This window comes from Grammomys surdaster, unplaced genomic scaffold (genome assembly GCF_004785775.1).
Source record: "Grammomys surdaster isolate TR1022 unplaced genomic scaffold, NIH_TR_1.0 136, whole genome shotgun sequence".
NCBI lineage: Eukaryota > Metazoa > Chordata > Mammalia > Rodentia > Muridae > Grammomys > Grammomys surdaster.
Window position 1 is genome coordinate 884645 of NW_021604594.1, and position 21586 is coordinate 906230.

The 21586-nt window shown below is 39.0% G+C and overlaps 1 protein-coding gene across 2 annotated transcripts in view; it reads left to right on the forward strand.

The window, feature by feature from the left end:
• Positions 1 to 21586, forward strand: part of Calcrl (calcitonin receptor like receptor) — a 98416-nt gene that overhangs the window by 54453 nt on the left and 22377 nt on the right. For both annotated transcript variants that reach the window (XM_028762910.1, XM_028762911.1), the window contains one exon: positions 667 to 758. In XM_028762910.1, coding sequence (XP_028618743.1) covers positions 667 to 758 — 92 coding nt within the window. The remainder of the gene's footprint in view (positions 1 to 666; positions 759 to 21586) is intronic.

The window sequence follows — 21586 nt, forward strand, 5'->3', positions numbered from 1 at the left end:
AACCCAAACCCAAACCCAAACCCAAACCCAAACCCAAACCCAAACCCAAACCCAAACCCAAACCCAAACCCAAACCCAAATCCAAACCCAACCAATCAACCAAATAAGCAAGCAAGCAAGCAAGCAAACAAAACCTCTATAAATGGTATATTAAAAGAAAATAGAAAAAGAAAGAAAACAAAAACTAAGAGAACGTTAAAAGACATTTATATAGATCAAAGGATCTTTTAAGTTACCATATTAAGATCTGTCTCTGAGCCTCAGATTTGTGAAAACCATTAGAAAACCTCAATAGGTAAAGAAAACCTTATCAGGTATTTAATTTAGAGCAAACCTAATCATTGAATATTATTTGATGTTGAATATATAATGCTGTACAGTATAAACTAGATCAATAAATGCATTACCTTAAAGATTCAACGTGACTTCTCATTCCTTAAATAGAAGAATATGTGGCTTATAAGTTTTTAATAACATTTGGTAAATTTGTAGAGATGTTTTTCATTTACATATTTTTAAATATTTATTGGTTTTCAAGCAAGTGATTGTAAATCTATCTACATGTGCTTTTAAAAGTAGAATTTATTAATTTGAATTTTATCTAGTATATGTGTAGATTTTTAGATACAGGGTTCATTCGATTTTTTTCTTATCTCACAATTATAGACAGCACTGAATCTTTTCTACCTAACTATAATTGGGCATGGATTATCTATTGCATCTCTGATCATCTCTCTCATCATATTTTTTTACTTCAAGTAAGTACATTTAAATCTTTTTTAATTTGACAACTGTGGTGAATTCAGATTATGTGCATATTGAGCTCATGTGTGGACAAATTATGCAAAATATAAGTAACAATATTAAGTTTAATAGTTAAAGTAAACTGAAGTATTTTTATTTTAGTTTAGTTTTATGAAGTAGGTAGGATATGAATGGGCTATTTTAATCCTAATTTGATAAAATTATTAGGCATATAAAGTTAAAGTATGTGCTTTGATCATGTTGATTTAGGGAGCCTTGTCTTCTTGGTATCCTCCATCATCTCTGGCTCTTAAACTCTTAGCTTCCTCTTGACTAGGGTTTTCTGAGCCCTGAAGGGAGGGATTTCATGGAGACATCCCATTTATGGCTTAGTGTTCCAAGTTCTCATTCTCTGCATAAAGTCTGGCTGTGAGTCTTATATTTGTTCTCATCTGTTGCAAGAAGAAGCTTCTGTGATAATGGTGAAGTAAGGCAATGATCTATGTGTGTTACAGAATGTCATTAGGAGTCATTTTATTGCTACTTTTTTTTTTAAAGAACAGTTTAATAACATTTGATTTTGCCTTAGGTCCCTGGGCAATCTACTCTCAGGTTCTTGGTTAGCTAGGTGATTTCAGGTATGAGCTGTATTTCATGGTGTTGGCCCTAAGTCGAATCAGATATTGGTTGGTTACACCCAGTCTTTGTGCCACTATTATACTAGCATACCATGCAGGCAGGGATACCATTGTAGATCAAGTGGCTGGACTGGTGCTTAATTTTCTCTTTTGGTAACATGCTGAATGCTTTCCTGTGCCAAAGATGCTAGAGCATAGGGGTGAAGGTTCTATGTAGGCATTATATTTACTTGTCTATGTTCAATGAGTTGTGCAGATGTTGTATCCAGCAATGGGGTCTTGCTGTCAGTTTGTGGAGAGCAATTTGTAGTCTTGGCAATAGCCTGGATTGTTTCGGGTTCCCATGAGACCCCTTTGTCCAACAACTCAATTAGATGTAATGAATCCCAGCGCTGGAAACTTCATTTGGAGGCAAGAGATGGCTAGATGGGGCTGCCTCCTCTATTCTTTGGCAAGTTGATTTAGATCACCTTGATATATGTATATGTTTTAGGAAGTTTCTACTGTATCAGGTTTCCTTAATTGTCTCTCCTCATAATACCTTCATCTTCCCTTCCCATCCACACTTGATCCTCCCATTCCAGCACCCCCATTTGTCCATAACTCTCTATTTTATTTCCCTTTGCTAGTGAGATTTATTCCCACTCCTCCATGTCCCTTACTCTGTAGCTAATCTCTGTGGTTCTATAGACTGTTGCTTGGTTATTCTTGACTTAATCAGCTAATATCCACATATGAGTGAGTACATATCACATTTGTCATTCTCAGTCTGAGAGGTCTCACTCACAAGGATGGGAGATCATTTTTCTAGTTCCATCCATTTACCTGCAAATTTCATGATTTCATTTTAATTATTTTTTAATCCATTGTGTAGATGTACCACATTTTCTTTATTCATTCTTCTGTTGAGAGACACCTAGGTTGTTTCCAGTTTCTGACTCTTATCAACTCAGCAGCAATGAATATATCTGAGCACTAAATGTCTCTAGGGTAGGATAGAACATCCTTTGGGCATATGTACAAGAGTGATAAGGCTGGATCTTGTTGTAGATCGAGTCCCATCTTCCTGTGGAACTGCCACCCTTGGCTGATACACACACACACACACACACACACACACACATATATATGTATATATATATGTGTGTGTGTGTGTGTGTGTGTGTGTGTGTGTGCGCGCGCTCGTGTGCTGTGCACCATGGGCAAGTCTGATATGTATAGGGGTCAGAAGAGGCATTAGATCCCTTGGAACTACAGTTACAGACAGTTGTGAGCCTTTATGTGAGACTGGGAATTTAACCTGGATTCCCTACAAGGGTAGCCAGTTCTCTTAGCCACTGATGTGTCTCTCCAGTCCCAGATTTTTCAATATACTTTTTAGTTTTATTAGGCAAACATTTCATATTTTTCAAAGCCTTGCAATTTCTTGGTCAAAAATATGCATTTTTGTGCTTCTTGAACTACATCAATTTAAAACTCTCCTAAAACCAATATTCTCAGAATGAATTCATAAAATCCAGCTCTTCCAAACCTAAGATAGGTTTCTTAGGAACTAACCCATCTTCACTGATGATGTCACCAGAAGCTCAGTTGCATTCATCAGAAATTTAGCAATAATTTGAGAGTCCATTCTCTCATTCATTTCTCCTTATAGTCCTTTTAATATCCATACCGAATCCAGTTTTTAATCATCTTGAACACCATTACTACTAAGTATGTTCTATGTAATTTTAAAAATTCTTATTATTTCTTGTCAGGGACTCACTGTGTAGCCACTGCTGGTCTGAAACTGTGTGTAGACTTGACTAGTTTCAGACTCACTGAGATTGTCTACCTCTGCCTCCCATACGCTGGGGTTGAAGGTGTGCACCACACCCAGCTGCTATTCTAATGTTTTTTTAAAAATCAGTTTCCTTTATTCAACTGCAGACAATCTTTAAAAACCTGCATCAAATGCAGAGCTTATTTGTTATTCTCTGCTTCAAAACATTAGAGTGCTTTTTTCTGCACCTTACCTGAACATGAAAGTATTAACGAATCTTGCCTACTATCTTCTCTGCCTCCCTAGCCTGGTTAAATACTTCATATCTGGGAATTATACTTGATCATTTTCTCAGTGGACTCTTTCTGAATTCCTTACTGAAGCTGTAATTAATTACAGTGGACATAGTGTAAGAATCTAAAATTATTTGAGAGATTATGATCTCTTTAAATTAAAAACCATTTGAGCCGAGACTCTTCAGATTAAATTGTCTCTATTTTCTTAATGTAATAAGCCAAAACATCCAAGGGCATTAAGTTTCTGAAGGCGATAAAGTTAATAGCAACTACATTGCATTCCAAAACCAGTAGTAAGAAAGAAAACAATGGTCTCCTGGAATTCTGGCCATATGCTCTCATGCAATTTTGATTTAGCAAAGAGGTCAGTAAAGTAAGCAACAAGTGAAAAGCAAAGTTAATACTACGTCCTCATGTGAAAAAAAAATCTAAGAGTTAATAAAATAAATGCTCGCTGGGCTTATGAGGCAAGTGGGGCCGCCAAGGCAAACAATACTGAAGCCAAACTGGACCAGGAAAAGTATATATCAGTCTAAATCTGTAATCAGACGGCTCATTCATTCAGTTCTCAATGGAGAAACACTGTCATAATAAATGGGTTATCAAGGAGGTTGGGAAATTAAGGGAAACAATAGCTATGTTGACCAAATTGTAACAGTACAAAGAATGTTGTCATAAAGGATGTACAGAGATTGGAGCATAACATCTTGAGTACAAATAATTACAATTAGGAATAGAGTTTGTACAGTAACAAAGAGAGGAAATAGGTGGTTTAATTTAAAAACCTCGTAACAGCTAAACAAAGTGTAGTGAACACCTAGTTCTCAATAGGCCTAGTTGTCACTTAGACATTAATCATGTACTAGCCCATCAAGAATATTGACATGGTGGATCAGAGAAATGACTCAGCGAGTGAAGTGCTCTCTACATAAGTATGGGGTCTTGAGTTTGGATCTTCAGCATCCATGTAAAGAGGTGGGAGCAGGAAACTGGTGCCTCTAATCCCAGTGCTGGGGAGATAAAGAACTCTATGGTCCTGCTGGACAGACAATCTAGCCAAATTGACAAGCTCCGGGTTCAAAGGAACATACTGCTTTAAAAAGTAAATTAGAGAATGTTTGAGGAAAATGTCTAGAGTCAACCGGTGGCCTCCACATGCACAAACACATGTACATGTTCCCACACAATCACAACATGCTGAACACATTCATACATATAAAAGAATACTATAGCCAGTTGCTCTTATTTTGGGTTCATAGCTGGAGCTCAGGACTGACAATGTTCTTTCAAAGCCTAAGAATCTATGAGAGAAGGAATTTTGTAATGGGAAGTAGTATGAGTTATGTTTAGTATGAGTTAAAATATGTAACAGAAGCTGGTAGTTGTGAAAATACTTTTGTGCAAAAGAAATTTATTAGGTAACTATCATTGATATGAATTTGAAAGAATTTCAGGCTTAGTGTTTTGATATCTTTACTTATATCTGTTGTTTTCTAAAAGCGAACATCATTCAACTGATATTTAAAGGTTAGGACTTAAAACCTCAAAAGTATCTATGGAAATCACTTTTTTCAAAGCTGAACTCATATATTTATTTAAAATATATTAGTTTCAAAGATACAATAGGCAGATACAAACCTCATTCCCAAAGAGGCCAGAAATTTTGTATTGTCCCTAATTGTATTCTCATGCTTTGTAAAGAAGTAGTTCATTATGTTGTCATAAAAGATATATATATCTCCCATTGAGTCTAAATAATTAGGAATAGAGTTTGGATAATAAGAAAAGAGAAGAATCCAGGCATTGGTAGTACATACCTTTAATTCCAGTTCTTGAGAGTCAGAAGTAGGCATATCTCTAAGTTCAAGAAGAAATTTTGTGGCTAATTAAAAAATTTCTAGGAAAAAGGACAATTGAAACATTAAAGATCAATATGTAATAAATACAAGTACTTGACATTTGCTAAAAGTTTTGCTTTTAAAAATAATGATGTATGTGGTGTGGGCTGGGGAAGACACCCAGAAGCCTGTCAGCCATGTAGCCCACCTGCATCAGGAGGCACTGCAATGTGCAAGTATGTGGTGGACAGATGGGAGAGAAAGAGAAGCAGACACGTTTAATCATTGTGCAGAGAGGTGGAACTGGAGACTCGAGGGTGGAGAGGAACTGCAGATGGGAGTAGTCTGCCCTGTCACCTGAGGCCCTGGTGAAGTTATAGCTTGTGCTGACAGGGGTCATGGCGGAGTCTGTGATCATGTAGCAGCAAGGGTCTGTGTTAATTTCTGTAACTCATATTACTACTAAAGACATCTTGGTCTGGGATGCTGCCTGGACCATGCTGATGTCCAAGGACTGTGCAAAGCTAGCCTGATCTCTCACTGGCTAAGGCATTCTGGATGGCTGGCCTCACCTCCTGTCAGTTGCAGCACTGTAGAGAGGGCCCTGAAACTTGCATAGGCAGCACAGTAGAGCTGAACCTGGTGATGGGATTGGGGGTGACCCAGCCTGAAGGGCATGAGCACAAGAGAGCTGGCCCTGCCATTCCTCTGCTGTGAGGTGGGGTGGGTGATGGAGAGATGCCCTACCCCTCACCTTGACTCTTGTTACTTGTGGCAGGCAAGAGAATTGGTCCGAAGTCATGAGGGTAAGAGAACTGTCCCTGTCCCTCACTGGCTGTAGCTCTCAGAAGAGCAGACCCTGCACCTTGCCTGTGAAGCACAGTAGAGCTGGCCCTGGTTGCAAAGGCTTGGGCAAGGTGGCCTAAGGGTGTGGGAATGAGAGGACTGGCCCAGCCTCTCTCTGGCTGCAGCATTGGTTGAGCTAGCCAGGGCAGCTGCAGGATCTTCACGACACAGGGTACAACAGGTTATCTGAGAGGAGCCCCAGTGAGGATCATGTACTGATAGTGTGTAGCAGAAGCCAGAGGTCTCGAACCAGACCAATGACTCATTGCAATGAGCATTTGCAAGTAAAGATGTGTGGACAAAAGGGTGACATATGATGATACACTTCAGTTTCCACTGCAAGATAGTTTTTATGGTTTTTTCCTTTTGGGTAGAGAGGTTGCAAAGTTGAAAGATGGAGATGAAGGGATGGGGAGATGAGTGGGATTGGGGTGCGTAATTTGGAACTCATAAAGAATCAATAAAAATTTTTAAAAAATTATATAATGCACATAATTAAAACCTTGTTAAATCAAGTGAATCATCTAACAGTTTAAGAAATTTGATTCTTGGCCTCTACAAAAATATTAAAAGACTGCAAATAATCACTTTGCTTATATCTAATCTTTATACTAAAATGATAATGAACTGTTTATTTACTGGACTTTATTAAAAATTGTCAAGCATCTTTTAATTGTGAGTTAGTATAACAGGCACACATTTGTATCTGTACATAATTTTAACAAATGGAGCAAGAGTGTTTAAAAGCATGGACTATATTTTAATCTTTATATTAATGCTTACTAATAGTATGCTCTTCATCCAATTCTGGTTTTAAGTAAGCTCAACTTTTTCTAAAGTGAGCCATTATGTTTTAAGTAGACCTTTGTGTAACAAAACTTTTCACTTCATGTATATCTACTCACCTGAGATACAGAGCTCATGACAGAGCAAAGTATGGATACCACTGAAGTCAACTTGGTGAACCAACGAGTTTTATTGAAGTTACTTACAGGAATATGAGTGAGGAGTTACTGACAGGAGCAGAAATGACTGACAGACACCTTCTTCACCAAAGAGGACTACATCAATATAAACCCACAAAGCTGGGAACCTGGAGCACATTGCATAGCCTTTTGGCAGCTTAGCAGGTTGTAGAGTTTCCCTTCTAGGTGCCTCACTTGGTCTAAACCTCTTCCATGTAGTTGGGCTGGTTTCTGGTTTTTCCAGGTACTGGGTCTGATCTCAGAGTCTTCTTTGCATCTTGTCTTCTCTGAAGGTCTTTGAAGTTTAGTCTCAACTAGTCTGAGAGGAACTCTTTTTGTTGCTTAAGATGTCATGGAGGGGGCCTAGTGAACATGGTGAGTTTCAGGGACTTCCTGAGACCTTTTGAGTTGTTTACTTTTCTGCTTGAGGAGCTTTCCTGCAAGACGGAATGTTTCAATCTTGTAGTAAACTCTTGCACATCATAGACTCACACAGTACCTGGCATTTATGAACTGTTCAGAAGACAATGAATCACTAATTGACTTGGGAACACCGACTAATCATATTTGTGCAATTACCCAGCGTTATCCACATGTTACAATCAAGCAGTTTTTAAAAGTATTAATGCAGAGCTACAAAGACCTGTAGGAAGATGAAAGAAGAAAGAACCCATCTGACTCACAAGTCAGGGATTTGTGATATGATATTGCCATTGAAAAGTATGTTTCTTTGATGAACAGAATTTCAAAAGGTAGAAATTGTAAACCAGAAGGCATAAGATATTGTCTAGGCTAATTCTTACATTTACTTATTTTCCCGTAAAGAATTAACTTCCCTTGGTTCTTCTACATTTATTGGTTTTTTTTTTTCCTTCGAGACAGGATTTCTCTGTGTAGCCCTGGCTGTCCTGGAACTCACTCAGTAGACCAGGCTGGCCTCAAACTCAGAAATCCGCCTGCCTCTGCCTCCCAAGTGCTGGGATTAAAGGTGTGCACCACCACCGCCTGGCGGTTCTTCTCCATTTATGATCTGTCTGTTTGACTTAGCTATTTCCTTTGACTTGAACATTCTTGAATTATAGTTTGAACAGAAAGAAACAAAATAAAACAAAACAAATTTTTTTTGTTATTAAATATGCCTTATGTAAAATATGACAAATGCTCACGTAAGGCAAGCAGAAACCATTTTTTGTTTTGGCTCTTCACACACTCTAAGCTTTGGAATAGTATCTTGCACAAGAATTGACACTCAATAAACATTTGACGGATAGAGACATAAAGGCTCTGTAGTTTCCATCAAGGACTGACTTTTCTATGCCTTAACTTTAACTTCTGACAAATTCCTTTAGGTTTTCTAGTCTTTATTTTCTCCATCAAGAAAGAAAGCAATTAGACCAGGACTCTGAATTCTGATCTGTAGAAGTATCCAAGGAAAATAAGATGGCAGACTGTAGACTGAAAAAAAAAAGTTTGGGTACCTCAGAAATTCCTAGGTTTAAATGCTGCATGAAGCATATTCATTGACTGTCAAGGATGATAGGAATTATTAATTTCATGCCAAATAACCTGGAAACAATTTCTAGAGGAGCTGATGTTTCAGACAAAATCACTGTGTGTGAGAAAAATCCAGCAACATATTCTTTCTGCCTCTTAACCCAGTTCCTTATATTGCAGCCTTCTTCAGTTAGTCTTTGGTAGAGGAAACTCTTCCCCACTGTGGTAATCAAGGGTCACTGACCCACCCTCATAAAATCCCAGAACTATACACAATGTTGATTTAGGGTACTGTTTGTTATTTTTTGTTTAGAAAGGGAAGACAACGGTTTTCTACTCATCCATGCTTTAAATTAGAAGCAGAGAACATGAAATGCTGTTCACCAGATAGATTTGTTTTATATTAGAGCCAATTAAAGTAAAAAGTCAGAGCAGGAGAATAAAAGAAAGAGAATAGAAAGGGAGGGGGGAGAGACAGAGCCATAACTTTGGGGTTTTCCAAGCCCTCGGAGGCAATGACTTACTCATAATAATCTTTGGAAAAACAAAGCAGAACTCTCTAGATAAAAAATAAATAAACTTTACTGGAATTAGTTACAAATTATGTTTTAATTACTGTGCAAAAGCTGAAAGCATAGCAAACCTGCCTTTTACTTTCAACTCAGATAAAAGGCTTGCACATAAAAGGGAGCATGCAGCATCTATCTGACTTGTCAGGAAAAACACAGTTCTTTTTTTTTTTCAATTTTTTTCAATTTGCTTTGATTTCTTGAAAGAACATCTCTGCTGAAATTTTAGATTCTAATTTTAACTTCTTTTAAAGCAAGCTGAATATTTTCAAGCATGTAGAAATGATCCTTCTAGGTTATTGACATGAGTTTCAATTAAAATACAGCAGGAAAAAAAAGAGCCCACTGTGAGTCGAGCATTTGCAGCGAAACGAGATAGCCTTGCAGAGCTCATGCATGTGCTCATGGGCTTTGCACATATATGTTTCAAGGCGAGTGACTCAAGCTCTGACCTTTGTTCCCAGATTCATATAAATATTTTCAGTCAGTGTCGTGAACTTCTGTTTTATTTGTCTGCACATTTCTCTTCAATTAAAGCAGACATTGTTTTTCCTTATAGCCATAATTTTCCTAGAGAAATCATATATGATTCGGCCTTTAAGCTAGATGAAAATCACAGGAATCCTATGTTGAGTCTTGTTCTACATACAAATTTGTCTCATAAACTTGGCTGGGAATCCAGAACCATCACTTTTTTTTTTTTTTTAAATTTTTTTATTGGATGTTTTATTTACATTTCATATGTTGTCCCCTTACCCCATCCCCCACCCACCCAGGAACCCCCAATCCCCTCACACCTCCTCCTTCTTCTTTGTGGATGTAACCTCTATCTACCCCCCCACTCCCACCTCCCCACCCTCAAAACTCCCACCCCCTGGGGCGTCCAGCCTTCATGAGGTCAAGGATCTCATCTTCCACCTGTGCCCAGCAGGGCCCTCCACTCTTATATATTCAGCTAAGGCCCTGGATCCCTCCATAAGTGCTCCCAGGCTGGTGGTTTAGACCCTGGGAGCTGTGGTTGGTTGGTATTGTTGCTCTCCTCATGGGGCCACAAATCCTTTCAGCTCCTTCAGTCTTCACTCTACCTCCTCCATTGAGAACCCCATAATCACTTCAATGGCTAGTTGTGAGCATCTGCCTCTGAATATGTCAGACTCTTGAAGACCTCTGAGGAGACATCCATATCAGGCTCTTATCAGCATGCACTTCCTGACTTCCACATCAGCATCTACCTTTGGTGACTGCACATGGGATGGATACTCAGGTGGAAAGGTCTTCAGACGGCCCCTCCTTCAGTTTTTGTCCCTCGCTTTGTCTCCATATTTGCTCCCTTGAGTATTTTGTTGCTCCTTCTAAGAAGGACCGAATCACCCCCACTTGGTCTTCCTTCTTTATGGACTTCATGTGGCCTGTGAGTTGCATCTTGGGCATTTTAAGGTTCTGGGCTAATATCCAATAATCAGTGAGTGAATACCATGTGTGTTCTTTTGTGATTGGCTTACCTCACTCAGTATGATAATTTCTAGTTCCATCCATTTACCTAGGAACCTCTCAAATTCATTGTTTTTAATAGCTGAGTAATACTCCATTGTGTAAATATACCACATTTTTTTAATCCATTCCTCAGTTGAAGGACATCTGGGTTCTTTCCAGCTCCTGGCTATTATAAATAAGGCTGCTATGAACATAGTTGAGCATATGTCCTTATTATATGTTCGAGCACCTTCTGGGTATATGCCTAGGAGTGGTATAGCTGGATCCTCGGGTAATGCTATGTCCAATTTTCTGAGGAACCGCCACACTGATTTCCAAAGTGGTTGCACCATCTTGCAGTCCCACCAACAATGGAGGAGTGTTCCTCTTTCTCCACACCCTCGCCAGCATCTACTATCACCTGAGTTTTTAATCTTAGCCATTCTGACTGGTGTGAGATGGAATCTCAGGGTTGTTTTGATTTGCATTTCCCTGACGACTAAGGATGCCGAGCATTTCTTTAGGTGCTTCTCGGCCATTCGAGTTTCTTCTGTTGAAAATTCTTTGTTAAGCTCTATACCCCATTTTTTAATAGGGTAATTTGGTTGCCTGGAGTCTAATTTCTTGAGTTCTTTGTATATATTGGATATTAGCCCTCTATCAGATGAAGGATTGGTAAAGATCTTTTCCCAATTTGTTGGTTGTCGTTTTGTCCTATTGACAGTGTCCTTTGCCTTACAGAAACTTTGCAATTTTATGAAGTCCCATTTGTCAATTCTCGATCTTAGAGCATATGCCATTGGAGTTCTGTTCAGGAACTTTTCCCCTGTGCCCAAGTGTTCGAGGCTTTTCCCCACCTTCTCTTCTATTAGTTTCAGTGTATCTGGTTTTATGTGGAGGTCCTTTATCCACTTAGATTTGAGCTTTGTACAAGGGGATAAGAATGGATCAATTTTCATTCTTCTACATGTTGTCCTCCAGTTGAACCAGCACCATTTGTTGAAAATGCTGTCCTTTTTCCACTGGACAGTTTTAGCTCCTTTGTCAAAGATCAAGTGACCATAGGAGTGTGGGTTCATTTCTGGGTCTTCAATTCTATTCCATTGATCTTCCTGCCTGTCTCTGTACCAATACCAGGTAGTTTTTATCACTATTGCTCTGTAGTACAGCTTGAGGTCAGGGATGGTAATTCCTCCAGAAGTTCTTTTATTGTTGAGAATAGTTTTCGCTATCCTGGGTTTTTTGTTATTCCATATGAATTTGAGAATTTCCTTTTCTAACTCTGTGAAGAATTGAGTTGGGATTTTAATGGGGATTGCATTGAATCTGTAGATTGCTTTTGGCAAGATGGCCATTTTTATTATATTAATCCTGCCAATCCATGAGCATGGGAGATCTTTCCATCTTCTGAGATCTTCTTCAATTTCTTTCTTCAGAGACTTGAAGTTCTTGTCATACAGGTCTTTCACTTGCTTGGTTAGATTCACACCAAGGTATTTTATATTATTTGCAACTATTGTGAAGGGTGTCATTTCCCTAATTTCTTTTTCAGTCTGTTTATCTTTCATGTAGAGGAAGGCTACTGATTTGTTTGAGTTGATTTTATAACCAGCCACTTTGCTGAAGTTGTTTATCAGGTTTAGGAGTTCTCTGGTGGAAGTTTGGGGGTCACTTAAGTATACTATCATATCATCTGCAAATAGCGATATTTTGACTTCTTCCTTTCCTATTTGTATCCCTTTGACTTCTTTTTGTTGTCTAATTGCTCTGGCTAAGACTTCCAGTACTATATTGAATAGGTAGGGGGAGAGTGGGCAGCCTTGTCTAGTCCCTGATCTTAGTGGGATTGCTTCAAGTTTCTCTCCATTTAGCTTGATGTTGGCTACTGGTTTGCTGTAAATTGCTTTTACTATGTTTAGGTAGGGGCCTTGAATTCCTGATCTTTCCAAGACTTTTATCATGAAGGGATGTTGAATTTTGTCAAATGCTTTCTCAGCATCTAGTGAGATAATCGTATGGTTTTTTTCTTTAAGTTTGTTTATATAGTGGATTACATTGATGGATTTCCGAATATTGAACCATCCCTGCATTCCTGGGATAAAACCTACTTGATCATGATGGATGATTGTTTTGATGTGGTCTTGGATTCGGTTTGCTAGAATTTTATTGAGTATTTTTGCATCGATGTTCATAAGGGAGATTGGTCTGAAGTTCTCTTTCTTTGTTGGGTCCTTGTGGGGTTTGGGAATGAGTGTAATTGTAGCTTCATAGAACGAATTGGGTAGTGTTCCTTCTGTCTCTATTTTGTGGAATAGTTTGAAGAGAATTGGTATTAGGTCTTCCTTGAAGGTCTGATAGAATTCAGCACTAAAACCATCTGGTCCTGGGCTTTTTTTAGTGGGGAGACTTTTAATGACTGCTGCTATTTCCTGAGGGGTTATGGGACTATTTAGATGGTTTATCTGCTCCTGGTTTAATTTTGGTATCTGGTATCTGTCTAGGAAATTGTCCATTTCATCCAGGTTTTCCAGTTTTGTTGAGTATAGACCTTTGTAGTAGGATCTGATGATTTTTTTAATTTCTTCCGTTTCTGTTGTTATGTCTCCCTTTTCAGTTCTGATTTTATTAATTTGGATACTCTCTCTGTGCCCTCTGGTTAATCTGGCTAACGGTTTATCTATCTTGTTGATTTTCTCAAAGAACCAACTCCTGGTTTTATTGATATTTTGTATTGTTCTTTCAGTTTCTATTTGGTTGATTTCAGCCCTGAGTTTGATTATTTCCTGCCTTCTACTCCTCCTGGGTGTATTTGCTTCTTTTTGTTCTAGGGCTTTTAGTTGTGCAGTCAACTTGTTAGTGTGTGCTCTTTCCAGTTTCTTTTTGTAGGCACTTAGAGCTATGAGTTTTCCTCTTAGCACTGCCTTCATGGAGTCCCACAAGTTTTGGTATGATGTGTCCTCATTTTCATTGAAATCTAAAAAGTCTTTAATTTCTTTCTTTATTTCTTCCTTGACCAAGTCATCATTGAGTAGAGAGTTGTTCAGTTTCCATGTGCACATGGGTTTTCCATTGGTTTTGTCATTATTAAAGACCAGTCTTATTCCATGGTGATCTGATAAGAGGCAAGGGATTATTTCAATCTTTTTGTATCTGTAGAGGCTTGTTTTGTGACCAATTATATGGTCTATTTTGGAGAAGGTACCATGAGGTGCTGAGAAAAAGGTATATTCTTTTGTTTTAGGATGAAATGTTCTATAGATGTCTGTTAAGTCCATTCGGTTCATAACTTCTGTTAATGTCAAAGTGTCTCGGTTTAGTTTCTGTTTCCATGATCTGTCCATTGCTGAGAGTGGGGTGTTGAAATCCCCCACTATTATTGTGTGAGGTGTAATGTGTGTTTTGAGCTTTAGTAAAGTTTCTTTTATGTATGTAGGTGCCCTTGCATTTGGGGCATAGATGTTCAGAATTGAGAGTTCACCTTGGTAGCTTTTTCCTTTGATGAGTATGAAGTGTCCTTCCTTATCTTTTTTGATTAATTTTGGATGGAAGTCGATTTTATTTGATATTAGAATGGCTACTCCAGCTTGTTTCTTGGGACCATTGGCTTGGAAAATTGTTTTCCACCCTTTTATTCTGAGGTAGTGTCTGTCTTTGTCACTGAGGTGTGTTTCTTGTATGCAGCAAAATTCTGGGTCTTGTTTGTGTATCCAGTCTGCTAGTCTGCGTCTTTTTATTGGGGAATTGAGACCATTGATGTTAAGAGATATTAAGGAAAAATGATTGTGGCTTCCTGTTATTTTTGTTATTAGAGGTAAAGTTATGTTTGTATAGTTATCTTCTTTTGGGGTTGTTGGAAGGTTACTTCCTTGCTTTTTCTAGGTTGTAGTTTCCCTCCTTGTGTTGGCGTTTTCCATCCATTATCCTTTGAAGTGCTGGGTTTGTGGGAAGATATTGTGCAAATTTGGTTTTGTCATGGAATATCTTGGTTTCACCATCTATATTGATTGAGAGTTTTGCTGGGTATAGTAATCTGGGCTGGCAATTGTGTTCTCTTAGGGTCTGTATGATGTCCGCCCAGGCTCTTCTGGCTTTTATAGTCTCTGGTGAGAAGTCTGGTGTAATTCTTATAGGTCTGCCTTTATATGTTACTTGACCTTTTTCCCTTACTGCTTTTAGTATTTTTTCTTTGTTTTGTGCATCTGATGTTTTGATTATTATGTGACGGGAGGTATTTCTTTTCTGGTCTAGTCTATTTGGTGTTCTGTAGGCTTCTTGTATGTTTATGGGCATCTTGTTCTTTAGGTTAGGGAAATTTTCCTCAATGATTTTGTTGAAGATATTTACTGGCCCTTTAAGTTGGGAATCTTCATTCTCATCTATACCTATTATCCTTAGGTTTGGTCTTCTCATTGTGTCCTGAATTTCCTGGATGTTTTGAGTTAGGAGTTTTTTGCTTTTTTCATTTTCTTTGACAACTGTGTCAATATTTTCCACCGTATCTTCTGCATTTGAGATTCTCTCTTCTATCTCTTGTATTCGGTTGGTGATGCTTGCGTCTGTGACTCCTGATCTCTTTCTTAGGTTTTCTATCTCCATGGTTGTCTCCCTTTGAACTTTCTTTATTGTTTCTATTTCCAGTTTCAGATCCTGAATGTTTTTGTTTAATTCCTTCTTTGTGTTTTCTTGCATTTCTTTAAGGGATTTCTGTGATTCCTCTTTAAGGGCTTCTATCTGTTTACTTGTACTCTCCTGTATTTCTTTAAGGGAGTTACTTAATTCCTTCTTATAATCCTCTATCATCATCATGAGAAGTGATTTTAATTCTGAATCCTGCTTTTCAGGTGTGAAGGGGTGTTCAGGGCTTGCTATATTGGGAGAACTGGGCACTGATGATGCCAAGAAACTTTGGTTTCTGTTGCTTATGTTCTTGCGCTTGCCTTTCGCCATCTGGGTAACTCTAGTGGTACCTGCCCTCTCTGTGTAAGATTGGAATCTGTATTTCCAGTTATCTTGCTTATTGCAGAGCTCCTCGGAGTCCAGAGGTCTCTGTGGTCTTATGCCCCTAATCTCCCGGGTGGAAGAACTCCTGGGACTCAGGCCACCTCTTGGATCTGGTAATCCTTCTGTTCTGAGTGCAGTGGCTCCTCGGCTGCTCTGAGTGCAGTGGGTTCTCGATGACTCAGGATTCAGTTTCAGCTGCTCTGAGTGCAGTGGCTCCTAGATGACTCAGGATTCAGTTTCTCCACAGGACAGGAGCAGACCAACTCTGTGTCAGCTGCTCTGAGTGCAGTGGCTCCAGCTGCTCTGAGTGCAGTGGGTCCCTGATGACTCAGAATTCAGTTTCAGCTGCTCTGAGTGTAGTGACTTCTCGATGACTCAGGATTCATTTTCTCCACAGGACAGGAGCAGACCTACTCTGTGTCTGCTCCAGTCCCAGGGACCAGGCAGGGGCCGAAGGGAAGTGGAATTCCGGAGGGGCAGGGTTTGGGTAGCTGCTGTGCCCTAGATGTCCCTGGCTCCCAGATGTATTTCTGGGGCCTAGGGAGTGAGATGGAGTTCTTACCAACTGCTCTGAGTGCAGTGGCTCCTGGATGACTCAGGATTCAGTTTCTCCACAGGACAGGAGCAGACCGACTCTGTGCCTGCTCCAGTCCAAGGGACCAGGCAGGGGCCGAAGGGAAGTGGAATTCCGGAGGGGCGGGGTTTGGGTAGCTGCTGTGCCCTGGATGTCCCTGGCTCCCAGATGTTTTTCTGGGGCTTAGGGAGTGAGATGGAGTTCTTACCAGCTGCTCTGAGTGCAGTGGCTCCTGGATGACTCAGGATTCAGTTTCTCCACAGGACAGGAGCAGACCAACTCTGTGTCTGCTCCAGTCCAAGGGACCAGGCAGGGGCCGAAGGGAAGTGGAATTCCGGAGGGGCGGGATTTGGGTAGCTGCTGTGCCCTGGATGTCCCTGGCTCCCAGATGTATCTCTGGGGCTTAGGGAGTGAGATGGAGTTCTTACCAGCTGCTCTGAGTGCAGTGGCTCCTGGATGACTCAGGATTCAGTTTCTCCACAGGACAGGAGCAGACCAACTCTGTGTCTGCTCCAGTCCCAGGGACCAGGCAGGGGCCGAAGGGAAGTGGAATTCCGGAGGGGCGGGGTTTGGGTAGCTGCTGTGCCCTGGATGTCCCTGGTTCCCAGATGTATTTCTGGGGCTTAGGGAGTGAGATGGAGTTCTTACCAGCTGCTCTGAGTGCAGTGGCTCCTGGATGACTCAGGATTCAGTTTCTCCACAGGACAGGAGCAGACCGACTCTGTGTCTGCTCCAGTCCAAGGGCCAGAACCATCACTTAAACGTGGCTCGGTTAAGAACTTTTGACCTTGCCTTTGATCTGTACAGGAGTTTGACAAGGGCTGAGTTCTCAGTCATCTAGGGTTATGTGACTGCACGCCTGTCAAAGCCCACCTACCACATCTTTGCTTTCTAAACTCTTGTGATCTAATCACTCTTTTGCAAGTTTTGCAAGTATTTAGGTTAACTGATGTCATATATTTGCACCCTATGCTTCCTCTTGCTTAACAATGCATATTGTTTACCTAAATATGTTATTCTTAGTATTGTTTATCAATTCATACTCAATTTATCTCTAAGTCATAGTTTAATCAGGGTTTTGAAAACTCTGTTCCTCATATTGAATGTTGTGTGAGTTGAAACCAATTACATGACATAATATGAGTCAGAGTTGCAAAAGAAATCTTAAAAACGTATACTAAATTATGCAATCAAATTGCATTTCCACATTAGAGTAGTAGATTTGGATAAGGACAATGTAGGGCAAGAAGTAATGGTTTGTACTCAATAAAACCCTCTTCAACTCTTAAGATAACTGTTGCTAGTGGCTAATTGAGGAGAGTATCATTATGAAAATATAAGTAAATAACCCATTAGAAAATTATTTTGGGGTTCTTTTAGGAAATAGTCGAATGATTTGAAGCTACATATTTACGTTAAGAATATATTGATGTTTTAAAAATATTAACTTCTTTATAAATATATTTTATGTAGTTTCTTGAAAAAGTAAACCAAAGGGTTTTTTTAAATTGTGTCTAAATTATAATGATATAGAATGATACAAAATTATTTTAACTAAGCTGACGAACCATTGCTTGGCATAGAACTATACAGTTATTTAAATGCATTAAAATTTTATAGTTCAAAGGGAACATATAATAAAAGTACTTTTATCCCAGAAGTGAATATATGTTGTAGTCTGGTTTTGTAGTCTTGCAGACATAAATAATTTATTTTCTTAATCCGTGCACACAGATGTGACTATGTATGAGGAATTGTACCATCATTTTAGAAGTTAGGAAACACAAAGCCTTTGAGAGACTAGATACTGTATTGCTACTCTTGCTGGTGAGTTACTCAGCTGTAAAAATCTAAGATATTAAAGAAGATGAGGATAATTAGAAAAGTAGAGTGTATGTGTATATATATATATATATATATATATATATATATATATATATATGTGTGTGTGTGTGTGTGTGTGTGTGTGTGTGTATTATATATATGTGTATATAGTTTTCCGTTAGAAAGCAGAAAAATAAAAATAACAATTGACCAAAATTTTCCAGAATAAAGGAAATACTTTGTAAATTAATCTCTTTAATTTTCTTCACCTGTGCAAGGGTGCACGGTTGGCTTATGCTATCACTCTCTGGTCCTCCTGTTCCTCCATCTCCTCTTCCTCATCTTCCTTCTCCTCCTCCTTTTCAGAACATTAACTCATATCTAAGTACATCTTTTCTACCTAAAAATCTATGTCCCTGCTGTTGTCTGCTTGTTGGGCCAATCCTGAGTATGCCATTTAACTTTGGTTACAATCTTAATTTTTTTAAAGAAGAGCACAAATATTAAGAATGACATCAGATAATATGTCTATTTGCTTCCCACTGTGATAAAAATAACCTATTATGCTCTTGTTCTGAGCAATTCACAACTGTTTCCCCAGAATCTAGAAAGAGTGGCCAACAGATAAACAACAAATAGTTACTAATTGGATATAAAGTAAATAAAACTCATTGCTTCCTCCAAACTTTCTAGTTCAATAGGTCATCTACTACACAGATGTCCTTGAATAACTTTCTTCAATTTTATTAAAAGATAATGATATTTTAAGAGGTTGTTAAGATAATGACTCTAGTTTGCTTATGTACATGCCTGGGATATATTAATTGTGACTTTATTGTTACTGATTTTGCCTCTAAAATGTCTTTGCTTGTTTCCGGAATGCAAGAAATATAAACATTCAAAAGACTGTTTTCTCTCCTGATGATTTCTTGCCCATTAGCAGACAAGGGAAAGTACTTGTATGACAGTTCACAGATAGGAAGATCCCAGCTAGCCACATGAAAACACTGCTCTCTGTGCAGCCTGAAACTCACTGAGGAGGCAGCCCTGATACGTAAGGATGGGGAAGGAAGGAGGGTGACGGAAGAAGGCTGACTCCAGGCAGGGATTTTTATTAAGCATTCTATGAAAATAGACACACATCTTTCAATGTACCTAGACGATCACAAGTAACCTCATTAGGGATTGTCTACTACACACACACACACACACACACATACACACACACCAACACCCCCCCCCAGACTTTCTGATCAGCACAAATCAATTCAATAGACAAATGATCAAAATATAGTCTATCCGTTTAGTGTATTCGTTGTTTTCTGTCTATTATCTCTGCTAGTGCTCAGATTGGTGTGAGTTGTCATTTCAAATACATGACCAGTGCTTTAAAGGGAGGTGATCTGAGCCCTCGGTAATTAGACAAACTGGAATGAGAAAGCAATGCTCTGCAGGCAAGGCTACAGTTGTACCACTGTGTCCCATCCTTCTTTACTTTATGCTGATCATTATTAATACTGAGAAAAGTAGGTTAAAATTTTCTTTTCACACAGCAAAACCAAATGGAAAATTAAGACAAGATCTTTGATCACACTGTCTACCAAATTTTGAAGATGCAACAGCAGAATTGGATTGCCATGGTAGTGAACACAGTGGTTTGGAGATTTGTACAGATAGGACGGAATTCCCTGGGATAGTAATTTAGGATGTTTGACCAATTGACACTTCACCACATTGAAATATCTTCTGAATGTTCAATTCCTGTGATTGTAGCAAAAAAACATGATAGGTTTTTCATTCTTTAATTGAATTACATACAACTTGACAAGAGCTAGACTCATCAGAGAGGAGGGAGCCTCAATTGAGAGAATGCCTCCATAAGATCAAGCTGCAAGGCGTTTTAAAATTTAATGATCAATAGGGGAAGGGCCCAGTCCACTGCAGTTGGTGCTGTCCCTGGGCTGGTGGACCTGGTTTTTATGAGGCTGAGCAAGCCATGGGAAATAAGCCAGTAAGCAGCACTACTCCATGACCTATGCATCAGCTCCTGCCTCCAGGTTCCTCCCTTGCTTGAATTCCTGTCCTGACTTTGGTGATAAACAGCAGTGTGGAAGTGTAGACTGAAAAAAAAAACTTTTACTCTCCAGCTGGCTTTTTGGTCATGGAGTTTCATTACATCAATAGAAACTAACCAAACACAAACTATTGTACTAGCGAACCAGTTTTCTTTCTTTCTTTCTTTCTTTCTTTCTTTCTTTCTTTCTTTTTCATATTTTTTTATTGGATATTTTCTTTATTTACATTTCAAACGTTATCCCCTTTCCTCGTTTCCGGTTTCCCCTCTGGAAACCCCTATCCCATCCCTCCTTCCCTTGCTTCTATGAGGGTGTTCCTTCACCCACCTACTCACTCCAGCCTCCCTGCCCTGGCATTCCCCTACACTGAGGCATCAAGCCTTCACAGGACCAAAGCCCTCTCCTCCCGTTGATGCACAAGACCATCCTTTGCTATATATGCTGCTGGAGCCGTGGGTCGCTCCATGTGTACTCTTTGGTCAGTGGTTTAGTCCCTGGGAGCTCTGGAGGGTCTTGTCTGTTGATATTGTTGCAAACCTCTCAGCTCCTTCAGTCCTTTCTCTAACTCCTCTATTGGTGAGATAGACTTTGATGCCATTTATTTGTGTACAAGAAACTATTGACTGTGTAATTAAAATTAATCATGTGCTAGTGCCGCTAAAAACAATAAATAGTATCAATAAGTGTTCCCCAGAGGTTAGATGTTGCACTAAACATGTCATGGTTTGTCACACGTAAGCTTCAAGGCTTGATATGATGACCCCTCTATCATAGGTGAGGAATATGAGGATTAGGTGCTAGAAATTTGCTCAAATGCACGCTGCAAGGATGAGCTCAGGTTTCAGAAACTCCGTCAGAACCGTGTGTGCTGACTTGATGTTAAAGTCGTTCCAATAGATAGCTGAAATCCCACGTTAGAATGATATTATTGGCACACTTGCACCAATTGCCTATATAGCTGTTTACAAAAACTGCATCTTGAAATGATTTTCTAAAATAGTTACCAGAAAAGAATATGAAATGGAAACAATCCAGACTCCCCAAACACATTTTCTATCCTGTGGTTATGCTGTAGTCTCCAGGACAAATTTTATATGTATTTATCGCAACATTTTAGCATGTTTTTTTAAGCCAAAGCATTCATTTGCTTAATAATTATATTTACAAAGTCTCACTTACAAGTGGATTTTTATCTGTACTAATCTACTTACATGTGTTAATGTCTATGTTTAGAAGGAAACAATACGAATCACTGTATAAATCTGTGTCCATTTTTTTTCATGAGACTGATAGAAGCTGTATCTCAGATAACATCTGTCTACACTCGTTTAATCTATGCAGTGCTTAGAGGCAGAAATGAAAGAAACTAAAGCAATAGGCCAAAGTACTAGACAGCTGAGTATATTTTCACAACATACAGTGAGCTGATCTGACAGTGATCTACTTTATTGTAACAGTTGGTTTTTTTTTTTTTTTTTTTTTTTTTG